The sequence below is a fragment of the Sesamum indicum genome, linkage group LG6 (assembly GCF_000512975.1).
Source record: "Sesamum indicum cultivar Zhongzhi No. 13 linkage group LG6, S_indicum_v1.0, whole genome shotgun sequence".
Lineage (NCBI taxonomy): Eukaryota > Viridiplantae > Streptophyta > Magnoliopsida > Lamiales > Pedaliaceae > Sesamum > Sesamum indicum.
The window spans coordinates 11015354-11029077 of record NC_026150.1 but is presented as its reverse complement, the minus strand read 5'-3'; the positions used below and the strand labels follow the sequence as shown (position 1 = coordinate 11029077).

Sequence of the window (13724 nt, the reverse complement as noted above, 5' to 3'; positions counted from 1 at the left end):
TGAGCTCGGCTTTGATGTCATTCCTTAATATATTTATAAATCAATCCAGTCTATCGATCATATCAAATGAGGATCAAGGCGGCCTTTGTTATATCTATCATAACTCGACCCGTCGATGGACACAACATTGATACAATTGAATGACATGGATCATGATATGGATGTCTAGCATGGAAATTTCGTACAATGTGATCTGTAACACGTCTATTTCCTAATTGGTCATCCTTATACTTTAGTGAGATCGGTTCATAATAGAATTAGAGTGTAAAAATAAAAACTACAAGGCTCATTTCTGCAAAAAATGACCTTTAAAAACTATAAATTGAACGACTAAAAATGTCTTTAACATGAGCATTTAAAATTACAAATTCCCACATAAACTGTATATCCTAAAGAACTTAAGCATCTTAAAGTGATATGAGACCTATACGAGCAGTGTGCAAATAGTAAGCGGATCCGCAATCATGGAGTTTGTGCCAATATGCTCTATAGACAACTTTCCACTCTATATTCTTTCTTTCACAACTAGGAACTTGATGTCTATATGCTTCGATTTCGTCGAGCTATTGTTGTGTTGGAGAATAGCACTACAGGCTTATTGTCACAAAATAACTTAAGTGGTCTATGAATAGTATCCACTATGCATAGCCCCGTGACAAAATTCTATGGTCATATTCTGTGATTAGACGTTTCATAGCATGCTACAAATTCTGTTGCCATAGTGGAAGAAACTATAAGAGACTGTTTAGCACTCTTCTAATAAATGGCTCCCCCAGCAAACATATAGATATAGCCTGATGTAAATTCAAGCTATCTTGTCATCCAGCAGAGTCAGTATACCTAATGATCTCAAGTTGATTTGTCACCCGATATGTGAGCATGTAGTCTTTTGTTCTCTGTAGGTACCTTAAGACTCTTTTGGCTGATTTCAAATGGTCCAACCCTGGATAGCTCAAATATTTGCCAAACATCCCAGTGATGTACGTAATATCCGAACGCGTAGAAACCTAGGCATACATAAGCCTCCCCACTACTGAAGAAAATCTTCTGCATCTCTTTTTCCTAAAAATTATTCTTACGGCACTGTTTGAGATTGAACTTGTCTCCCTTATAAGTCACAAGAGTATCACCTAGTTTGCAATCTTGCATGCCATATCTTTTCAGAACCTCTTCGATATAGTTCTTTTGTAATAATTCGAGGATACCCCGATAACGATCGCGATGTATATCTACAGCGAACACATAAGAGGCTTCACCAAGGTCTTTAATCTCGAAGTTCTTAGCTATAAATCTCTTGATTTTTTGTAACAACCCTATATTATTGCTTGCAAACAAGATGTCATCCACATACAAAACCTGAAACAATTGTTTACTTCCATAGAATTTATAATACACACAATCATCAACCAAATTCACCTCAAAACTAAACGAGATGATCACCTAATGAAACTTGAAAATACTATTGTCGAGATGCTTGCTTAAGTCCATAGATTGATTTCTTAAGTGTGCAAACCATATTCTTTGGATCTCCTAATACAAAGTTTTCTTGTTGCATCATATAAATTGTCTCATCAATGTCACTGTTGAGCAACGTTGTCTTTACATCCATTTGATATAACTCAAGATTGAAATATGCTATTAATTTCATTATAATCTTTAAAGATTCTTTCGAAGAAACTGGAGAGAAAGTCTCTTTATAATTGATGCCTTCCTGTGTATAGCCTTTTGTAACAAGATGTTTTTATACCTCTGCCTTTCAAATCAATTTAGGTTTTAAATATCAATTTGCGACCTATAGGCTTCGCACTTTCTGGCAATTGGATAAGTTCCCAAATGCCATTGTCTTTCATGGACTTAATCTCATCATTCATGGCATCAATCCACTTTTGAGGGTTAGAACATTCAATTGCTTGACGAAAGTTTATAGGATCATCTTCCATCATTCCAATGTCAACTTCATGTTCTTGGAGAAATACAATGTAATCATCTGGCAATGCACTTCTCTTCTCTCTAGTGGATCTTCTTAATGGAAAGGTTCTGGAGATGTTGAAGTTTGTTCTTCTGTAATTGTTTCGTGAATGGGAGGTTCTATGACAATGTCTTGATCTATCGTACCATTAATACTATTAGGAACGAAATCCTGAAGAATATCAATTGTACCGTGGGAATATCCACATATTCCTCTTCAAAGATTATGTCTTTAACTTTATCTCCCTCCTCAAACTCAACATCCTCAAAGAACCTAGTATTTCCTAACTCAAAAATCAACTTAGTTGTGGGACTGTAAAACTTGTACCCCCTGGATCTTTCAGAGTATCCAACTAAATAGCAACTAACAGTTCTTGAGTCCAATTTCTTTTCATTATGCTTATAAGGTCGTGTCTCAGTTGGACATCCCCATATGTACAAATGCTTTAAACTAGGCTTCTTGTTTGTCCAAACCCGGCATGGTGTACTGTGGCACATTCCTTTAGGAACTTAACAAATGGTCCTAAATGTTGCTTATGAACCGTCATATCTACCATAGCATTCACCACCACGATCAGATCTACACTTTTAATTCTTTTGCCGAGTTGGTTTTCAACTTCAGCCTTAAAACTTTTGAACACATCCAAACACTATGATTTCTCATGAATGAGATAAATGTAGCCATATCTGAAAAAAATCATCTACGGACGTTATAAAGTATTGTTGACCATTCCAAGCAACACTCAGAAATAGTCCACAAATACCCATATATATAAGTTCCAAATCGTCCATAGCTTGTTGGTTTCATATCTCCTCATATCGGTTTGTTTCCTCTTAATATAGTTAATACATGCATCAAAATCTATAAAATCAAGAAGTTCAAGAATTCCATATGACATAAGTCTCTCAACTCTCCGTTTGGAGATGTGACCTGATCTCTTGTCCATAACGATGCAGAATTCTCATTGGTTAATTTTCTCTTTACACCTCGAGTACTCAAATGCATTGATTCATTAAAAGAGGCAATTGTATCTAGGGAATTAAGGTTATCCTAAGCAGATAAAGAACCTGAACAAAACCAATTTTGAATCAAGAAATAAGCTAAAGTTTCCACCTCCACATGAACAAGAATAACCAAATTTGTCCAAATTAGAAACAGAAATCACAATTTCATCTAAAAAAATATAGGACAAATGTGTCATTAAGATCCAAGAAATATTCCATTTTCAACAATAATCTAAATTTTTCCTATTACCTCAACTTGAACTGCCTTACCATCACCCACATAGATGTATCTTTCAACATCATTTGGCTTACGGCAGCTCAGGCAACCCTGCATAGACACACTGATGTGAGTGGATGCGCCAGAATCTATCCACCATGTGTGTCTAGGCACGAAAATTAAATTAATCTCATAACAAACCTAGCCACTTAGCATCAGGATGGAGTTGATGTCGGCGGTAATATTAGCAGGAACTATTACTGAATAGAGAACAAGGTACAATAATAAAAGCAATCTCACATAAGTTTTTAAAACAAAATATAAAGTCACAATTATAAATTCTAAATAATGGTACAACAACCTTCAAGATATCGAGCACTTCATCAATATTCTATCTTTAGACAAAATATTGACTTGTGAGTAATATCTTATTGTAGTGATTAAACACTAATGATAACAACATGTTGAACAACAAACCTTCCTTTGGGCCGATTTACTATTCACATGCAAAATTGAATAATCATTACGTGACTACCACCATACATGTACATAAATCCCATTAAATATGGACTTTTCTTTGGGCCAATCAACATTAACAAAATTTACATACACACTTCCTTTTATATTTTAGAGAGGTCACTTTGGTGACATGTTGTTTCAAGTAATTCACATTAAAACATATACATAACCATTCTAACATTTGAATTTAACAATTGTACTGAAAATCTGCTTCCAAAAAAAAATTGATATGGTCAAGTATTGACTATTGATCAGTCAACATTCAAAGGTCAACCATCGACCACCAGACCGGATTTACACGACTGGATTTGGGTTTGACCCAAAGTCGGATCTATGTGACCTCGTCCACTATGCATGGGTCAAAAACCCATGTCTACTTGTGCATAGGCCCATATATGTATATATTTAATGGTCAGGACCAAGCTGAAAAGCCTGGCCCAAAATAAAGGAAGCAGAGGCAGTTTTCTTCCTCTGTGATTTCACAAAGGGGGGAAGAAAAAACTGACCCCCCCCCCACCATGCACCCACGTCTACAACCGCCAGCTAACTCGTCGTCGACGGTCTCCGCCCTTCACCCCTCCTTTTTCTTTTTTTTCCCTTAGAGCAACACATGAAGAAGAAGAAAAAAAATGAGAAAGATTTTTAAAAAGGGATTACCGGTGGCGCTATGGTTGTCACGTCCGTCGTCGACAGCGCGCATTCGACCACTCCGGTCGTCTGCTAGGCGGCTTCCTCCACGCTGTTGAATCTATAACAAACAATTCATATATGCATATATATATATATATATTATTGCATACAAAGTTTTTTATAAACCCTAAAAAGAACATATTTCCTCAATAATTTAACATGTTTGGCTCTGATACCACTTGTTATATTTTAAATACTTCATAGTCAAACAACGATCACTATCAATCCTAAAATCAATCACACTAAATCATGAAGAAATATGATAAGGATAAATAAGGAAGCGTACCTTAATCCATAGCTATAGGAATCTCAATGGAATCGTGTCAGCAGTTTTCGAGATCAACACGGTTTCACAAAGTTTCTTTTAGTTTCTTTTCTCTCTAATATCTCTATAATAATGGGATATCAGAAGATATAATGAAGTACTGTATGATCCGGGGACCATAACACACACACATACATATATAATAGGTATTTCTATTTCAGCACATCACTAAAACTGAAATTGCCATTAGTCTCTAAACATTAAAGACTCACATCTTATCAGATACATTAACACCCAAATTACTGAACCCTTATTTGATCACTTTATTGGGCTAAAACTACAAAATTTCTTAATACATAATTATTTTACGTATAAGCACAACGTTGGATTAAGGATCCAACAGTATTGGATTAATAAATCCAACATTGTTCCGAGTGAAATTTGAGCAAGCTGACTCTAAGTGTATCTCTCAATTCCACCGCAGGAGGGCGAAGTTCTGGACGAGATCATGTGGCATTATAAGCGCAAGGGGCGTTCTACAGTTCGAAGTGCTTTTGACTTGGCTTTAAGTATGGTAAAAAAACCAGCTTCTGAGTGTAAAATTTGAAGCGACTTGATATTTCTGTAACAAGAAAGGCCCAGACCAATGGTGCTGCTTTTTCCATGGAGTTGTTGGAAGAATGCCCTTGACACTCTCTAATTTATGCCGTAGGGGCTTGTCAGTCAGGGAAGGATGCCCATGTTGCTCTGAGGAAATGGAGGGGGCATCATGCACATTCTTTTTTCATGCCCATTTGCATGCTTAGTGTGGGCATTGTCCAACCTTCCTTAGCTTACAATCTCGAATGGGCTGGCCAGGGTGGAGGCATGGTTTAGAAGTGTGCACCGTGGACTGAAACCTCGAGAGTTTGCTCTTTTCCTTGGATTATGCTGGGTGCTTTGGGTTCAACAGGACAAGCGAATTCTTGAAAGCCATGCTATGCAAGTACACGAAGTTGTTGCAATTGCCCAAAGAGAACTCCTTGTCACAAACAACAAGGATGTTGAGGATCTAAGTTTGAAGCGAGACTTCAGTTTATCACTTTGTGGTTGTTTATTCGGATAACTATACATAGTCATTTTCAGAGATTTGATGTAAATACACATAAATTTTTTATGGTTTAGAATATTACATTTAGTACTCCTGACATTATTCTTCATCTAATAAATAGATTCATCAGTTAGTCAAAATTCACCGAATGAAAATCCATATTTACTTTGGATTAACTTATTACTAATTATTGCAAGTCAAATAATTTTTTTACAAAACTATTCTTGTACATGTTTTCTCTAATGCATGTGAAGAGGTATATCATCACCTTTACAATGATAATTTAGTTATAAAAGATTTATTTGACTTATAATAAATTAGTCATAAGTCAATTGGGGCGAATAGATATTGATTTTCATTAAATTTATAATATAAACACATTTGGTGAATTTTGAGTAACGAAGAATTCATTTATTAAATGAAAACAAACGTCAGAAATATTAAATATAATTTTTTATACTATAAATAATTTACTTGTAATTACAGCAAATAAATTTATAAGAAATTTATTGGTAAGTGACGAGAAAAAAATGAATTTAGAGAAGAGAGAGAGAGAGAGAGAGAGAGAGAGAGGATGGATAAATAATGATAAACAGCAAACAGCGCAGCCGCGGGATGCAAAATTGTGGACCTGAAATACGGTGATAATTTTGATTTCTTTAATCCTCCGCGGCTTCACCCACTTTCATTAATACTTATTTATTTTCCTATTCAAATTTGTTCAGCCCATCTCCGGATAAACATATCAAAAGGTGCAACATTTAATATGTAACATTTTATCTTACAAATTCTCCTTAATTCTTTATAGAAATGGATAATTAGCATAACAAATATACGTTTGCCTAAATAAGATACAAATGCAAATAAATTATTTTATTAAAATATGACTTATTTCGACATTATTTCTATGTGTAGTATTATAATTATGTCGGTAACAATTTGTATGTATCTCACTATATTGTTTAATTTATTACGTGTCTCACTATATTCTTTGTCTAATTATATTATTTAATTTATAGTAATAAATCTTCCGTAATTAACACAAATGTGAGTTATATTTAAAGCGATAATGTGTTCATTTAATTTTATATACTTTATGACATTTAGTAATAATATAAACAGTAAGAATGGTATTTTATCTTTTTGTAATTTGTCAATTTTTATTTTTTTTTCTTCTCAACTTCCTATTTATATATTTTTCATACTTTTATTTAATTAATATAATTTTTAAATATTAATTAGTTTCATTAATTATACACACATATGAAGGTGTCGTGTATACAAGTACTAGTATTCATACTATATATTAAGTGAGAGCACTCTTTTTGTATCTCATTTAATTTTGTATGTTATTTATTTTTAAAATTTTAAATTAATTAATTAATTATTTCTTTTATAACTACCTCTGGATGGTTATATTCTTTCATACGTTCTTTTCTTTCATACATTTTTTTTAGTTTTTCTATATTATTTATTATTTTTGTTGTAAGTTTTTTATAAATAAAAATATTTATATTAATTTATTATCTTAATATATATTCTTAGGTACTTTTTTAAATTACAAAAATTAATAACATTTTATATAAATAATTTATTTTAATCCATTTACAAAAATTATGCACATACATAGAATGTGCCACACTTACTACTATATATAATTGAAGAAGCACCCTATTGGCGTCTTTAATTTATTGGTATGTTAATTTTTTAAAATTAAATAATTATTTTTAACTTTTTCATTCATCACAATTTTTCATAACTATCGTTTGGTAGCTTTTTCTTTTATATTAATATAAAAAAAAAAGTTCATCCACATTCATATATAACAATTAATGATATCGATGTGCCATTTTTGTTAAATAAAAAATATCCATTATGATAAAATAACTTATTTATTCAATTTTTTAAAATTAATATTAATTAATAAAATTATTTTTTTAATAAAAATTATTTATTATATATACACACAAGGGATACGAAACAACCGTTGATAATCTAAAATAGGCAAAGGAGCAAGTACCAACAACCGCCACCACCAACCTCCAAAATTAATATCTCCATCGACCAAACCAAAATAAATGGAGCTCGTATCTCGAGCCCTCCAAAATTTGAATTGCAAAGAAACCCTACGAACTATCCCATCGCTTTCACTTCCCTTTTCTTTCTCTGTATGCAGTCTTTCCCATTACCCCTTATCTGAGGTTCTACATTTCACGTTTTCCCCAGCCATAAATCTCAGAAAACCCTCAACCCTTCATCGTCCATCCCTTCTTCTACCACCAAAAATACTAGAGATATTGTATTGAAAAAGAAAAAAGGAGAAAAAAATCAATGGCTAAGAAGAAAATGTCGCATTCCCACCAGGATAAACCGGTGCAGAAGCAAGAGGATATTGTGAAAGCCCATCAAGAGGCCGCGCCAGCCGTGGATTCTGAGGCTTCGGGGCAGCTGGAAAATCTCAAAACTCTGAATCAGTATCTTCTGAAGCAGGCAGTTGAGTACCGCCAGCAGATGGAGTCGCTCCTTCAGTCAAATGGGTCCTTGGAAATGGAGCTAGCTCGGTCGAACTCGGAGAGAGATGCGTTGAAGTCCGATTTGGGTGAGTTGGGTGAGAGGGCTACGATGTTGGAACTTGAGAGGAGTGTGGTGGTCGCTTTTGTTGCTGCGCAGGTGGGTCTGAAGAGAGAGGTGATTGAGCAGGAAATGAAGGGTTCGGCGATGAAAGTGAGAGAGTTGAAGAGAGTGATTGATGAAAAGGAGGGTGAGATTGGGAGGTTGAATGGGAGACTGAGAAAGATTGAAGGTGCGTTGGGAGATGAGAAGGAGGTTTCGAGGAGAGTCTGCATGGAGAGGGATGAATTGAAGGCTAAGCTGGATTTGCAAATTGAGGAGGGTAAAGGTTTGGGCCCCAAGTTGATTGAATTGGCGGAGAGAAAAGTGGAGCTCGAACGAGAGATTGGAGAACTACAGGTTGCATACAATGGTGTTTTCAGAGAAAAGGAGGAGAAGGAGATGAGAATTGAGGCGATAATGAGGGAGAAAAGTTCGGTAGAGAGAAGTTTAGCTGAGTCCAATAAGTTGATAGAGGAAGTGAAGGAAGAACTTCGAGGAGTTCTTGTGGGGATTGAAGAGGCAAAAAATGTGGAAATGGTTAAAAGACAAGAATTGGAGAATGCTGTGCGTGGACTCAATGAGATGGTGATCAATCTGCAAAAGGAGGAGGAAAAACTGCGTGTGAATGTGGCGGAGTTGGAGAAGAAGTGCGTCGAAGGGGATGAGAGGCAGAAGGAGATGGTGAGGGAGATTGATCAATTGGTGGAAGAAAGGAAGGCAACTGAGAAGAACATTCAGGGGTTGATTGATGAGAAAGCCATGATTGAGAAGGATTTCGAAGAGGCGTTGCAGCAATTAGCTGAGCGGAAGCACAAAATAGAAGAAATGCTAAATGAGAAGATTATCATGCTGGAGTCTAAAGATAAACTGGAAACTGAAGTTGGTGAATTGCAGAACCAAGTAGCTGAACTCAAGGCTGTTGTTTTGAAATTGGAGGAATCAAACTCGGTTGAAGCAGAGAAGATCAAGAGTTTAGAATCTGAAGTTGGGGACTATAGATGCAAGCTTGAGCAGGTTAAAGTTGAGAGAGATGAAATGGGAATTTGTCTTGATAAAGAGAAGCATAATGTTGTGCAATTGAACGAAAAGATTGGAGAGTTGGAGAATAAGATTGAGGAAAGCCTCACGGCTGTTGCGGAAATGAAGGCTGACAATGCTGCAATATTTGCTGAGAAGGTAGAGCTAGAAAACCAGTGTGAATTGCTGAAAAAGAAAATTATTTCTTTGGAGGATACAATAACTGAGGCACAAAACGAGTTTGATTCCATGAAGGGTAAATTTGAATTGGCTGGTGCTAACTCTGAGCTAGTGCTGAATATGTTGAAGGGCACAGCCGGCTTTTGCTCAAGGGATGAAACTGATGTGGGGGAAGGTGATTTACTCAGTGGTAATCAGATTAACGGTGAAGAAACAAAGCCATATGTGATTGAATTGGAAGCGATAAAGAATGCTTTCAAGAGAAAAGAGACCAAAGTCGAGAACATGAAGAGGCAACTGCAGTTGCTGCAGACTTCCATGGAAGAAGCACACAAGAAGAAGAGCTTGTGGACCCTGTTGTCCTCAGCAACAACTCTCCTGGCTGCAATATCTCTTGCCTATGCTGCTCGTGCTCATTGACGCCACGTTTCATTTGATTCACGTTGCATGGGGTGTCTTGAGAGAATTGAAGAAGTCTTTGAACAAGTTTTGGTGCTAACTACAGATGCAATGATGCATAGTCTAGTTACATGTTTCCTTTCTGTAATAAACAACTCTTGATGGCTGATGCTGACATCGAACCTTACTCAAGTAGATGAGTAACAACTCTTTGCTTTCATCTGCTTGTATGCAGGTTTTTAACGCATTATCTCTGCTGTCTTTCGTTTATGTTCTTCTTTTCACGATTTGGCTAATTCACAGCAATGGCACTTTCGTCTGACTGAACAGTGTGTGCTGTTTGATTGAACTACATTTCTTTGCCACCCTTTTTAAGTTCAATCCTTCACTATTGGAACAGGAAATTACGATTATTGTAAGCTTGAATTATGTTATGAGCAGATTTTGAGCTCGTAAGCTCAAAATTTTCAGGTATAAAAAGTAAAAATGCTAAAATAAAGATAAAATATATTGATTGAAATTTATGTAAATCTTTTGGTATTTATTTTTTATTTTTTGTTTTAATTTTTTAAGGAAAAAACGACCATCTATGTATATTATGAAAGTGTGAATGATTTGTCACATTTTATGTTTTTTTTAAGTCAATTATGCCCTTTTGATATAATAGTGTATTATAAATTTATATGTACAAATAAGTAAATTTTATTAGTTTTAAATAATAGTTGTTAATTACTTACATAATTAAATTAAAATAGAATTCTAGTGAAAATAAGATCTAATAAAGAGTTCTGTCATGAAGTTTTATTTGGTAACTAATAATCCACCGTAGTGTTTATGAACAATGAAAATATAAAAAGTGTAGTTCTAATTATTAGAAAAATAAAATACAAAATTCACTTAAATGTAATTATGTAGTTAGAACTCCCTACTCAAGATGTCTCTGTTGACCAACCTATTAATACTGATGATAGGCTTTATGAATCAATTGGACTAGTTACTGTGGCTTATCTCCTGGAAAATATATGGCAAAGGATGAGTTGACTACTCAATAAATCTAGCTAATCAGCTTATATATCTGTATACACATACACAATAAAATAAGTTTTCATACTATGATACCAATCAACAAAAATTTACTATGCATTCACAACAAATGTAAGAGGTACACATACTGACGATCAATCCACAACATAATACCCGAGGTTATCATTTATTATTTTAGGGCCTTTCTTGACCTAGCTAGAGTATGTTCAATGATTTTGTCGGATCTCATGATCTCATTCAACATCATATAATTGTTGGCACAAAACATCCATAGTATGTGATATCACCACACCGGCTAAGTGTATAGTAATATCAATATAGGACATCACGCCAAACATAGCTCCCCCACACCATCCCATTGCGTAGCCATCAACACTGGATATTCCCCATACCTGGAATACCTCGATGCCGTTTGGGTCATGGTACTTTGCTATACGTTTATTTTTTCTTATATTATACATCATATCATCATTTTCTCATATCATACATCACATCATCACATAACAACACAACACTCGTCATGAATTATGTTATCCTAAAACATTAAATATGTCCAAGGTTAGATAAGTCATCTCTTCATCTCAATTTACACCACTCCCATCAAGAATTCCATCGTTCATATTCAGTCCACAATGAGATAGCATAGCAACGCACAAACATTCATCTGTCTTTCTTGCAATACAACGACAGATAAGCACATAATGAAAGCACCATAGAACAACAATATAATCCAGACAAATAATCAATTATTTACAATTAAGTATTCAACGATAAGTATATACATATATCTATATATAAGTCCAGTTAACTATATTTACCTCAATCTCAAAAGATTATGTTAGCAAAAGGAACTGATCAACCCCTCTACTTTATCTTCACGTTCTATAACAAACTAATATACGTATTATCAATATATTGAGAATTTCATATTTTGAAAAAAATATTAAACAATATTCATACATTTTTATCAATTTTTTAATATTTCATTTATATCAAATTTGAAATCTCCATTCAGTTTTTTTCAAATAACTAGACATTCTCAACTTTTTAGGTACATTATTTATGAATTAAATCATAAAAATTTATTTTATCAAACCCCTCATATTTTTATAGCTTCTATTTTCTATAACATCCCCAAATTAAACTATCTCAACATCCATTATTCCTTTTCAATAAACACAATATTTTTCAAATATAACTTTCTAATATTTCTCATATATATATTTTTTAATATCTATATTTCTTTTTTATTAATTTTTCACTATTATAGAAACTAATTAAACTCACAATTAAACAATATCCAATAATTAAATAAAAGATTCCAATAACTAAATAAATCAACTCGAATATCAACTCCATTATTCCTCATCCAAAAACAAACTATGCAAAGCTGAAAAAATTTACCAATCGTTTGAACTATGGCAGTTATTATACTTTTCCATCTAAATCTTTTTTATTTTTATCTGTAATTTGACATCCCAATTATACGAGTTTTACAAGTTATCACTTCAAACTTTCTGGTGGAATTTTCCACTTAAAAATGGTCACATGCAGCCACATGTGCAAGAAATCTTCCTTATTTCCAAAAAATCGCTCATGGTTTGTTAAATTTTATGTTGAATTTCAGTTATTTTATCGTAGTAATGTGGTGTATTCATAAAAACATCAACCAAATTTGAAATTTGTAATAGAAAATTACACATATACGCTGTATGCGACTATTTTCTAGAGAAAAATTTCCTTTCAAAAGTGGTTTGATGTGACAACTTGTAAAACTTGTATAACTGATATGGCAAATTAAAGCCAAAAACAAAAAATAGATAAAAAAATATAAAAATAATCACAGTTCGAAGGACAAAATGTGATGAATCAACACCAAATGAAAATTTCAACCTACGCACTTGCATTTGACCGTCTTTTATCTTCTTTTTCCGAAAGGAAATTTATACAAGTAAGAAACGTGGGGAAAGTGTGTGAAATTGGAGAAAAAAGAAATAAATGTGATGAGGGAAGAAAGACGTGGGAAGTTTATCTAACGTATACTATTATTACCAATTGTTGTAGGTGGATCGGATAAATTAAACGCTAAATTAAACATTCAAAATTTGAAATGACAACTTTTACTCTAAACACATAAATGACTTCTGATTTATAATAATAATAATAAATACTATATATATATATATTATTTTTTTAAAAACACGAAATGTACAAATTGTACTCAACTTTAGCTTCTTAATATGTTGAATGAGTTCAAATTTCAATCTTTAAATCGAAATTCAATTACATAAATTCAAAATTCAATTCTCTGAATCTAAATTCATTCTGAATTGGATCACAAGTATAGAAATCTCTATCCACGTTTGTATAGGTTCAAATTTCAGTATTTTGATTTGTCAATAAGGCCTGATTCAATTAGCAAAGTTGAGGCCCCATGACATTAGATGCCATATGTATTGAACCCCGTTATATGCATGGAATGTTTCTATTGTATAGTACGTGTTTGTTATATTTAGTTTATTCGATATAATTGATTAGGGTATGATTGTTGTAATGGTCTTTATTAGACATTGATATTAAAAAAAATGCTTGTAATCGATTTATTTTAATTAATAATAGATTTTCATCGCTCTTGATTCGTTGATTTTGGTGTATTACTCAACTCTAGTTTCTAAATATGTTGAATGAGGTCAAATTGCAATTTTAAGTTCAAATCT

At 33.5% G+C, this 13724-nt stretch overlaps 1 protein-coding gene across 1 annotated transcript; it reads left to right on the top strand.

Annotated features, from left to right (window-relative positions):
• Positions 7822 to 10315, top strand: LOC105164343 (CAP-Gly domain-containing linker protein 1). Its single transcript, XM_011082969.2, has one exon. The coding sequence runs from the start codon at positions 8086 to 8088 to the stop codon at positions 9982 to 9984; it is 1899 nt and encodes a 632-aa protein (XP_011081271.1). The 5' UTR covers positions 7822 to 8085; the 3' UTR covers positions 9985 to 10315.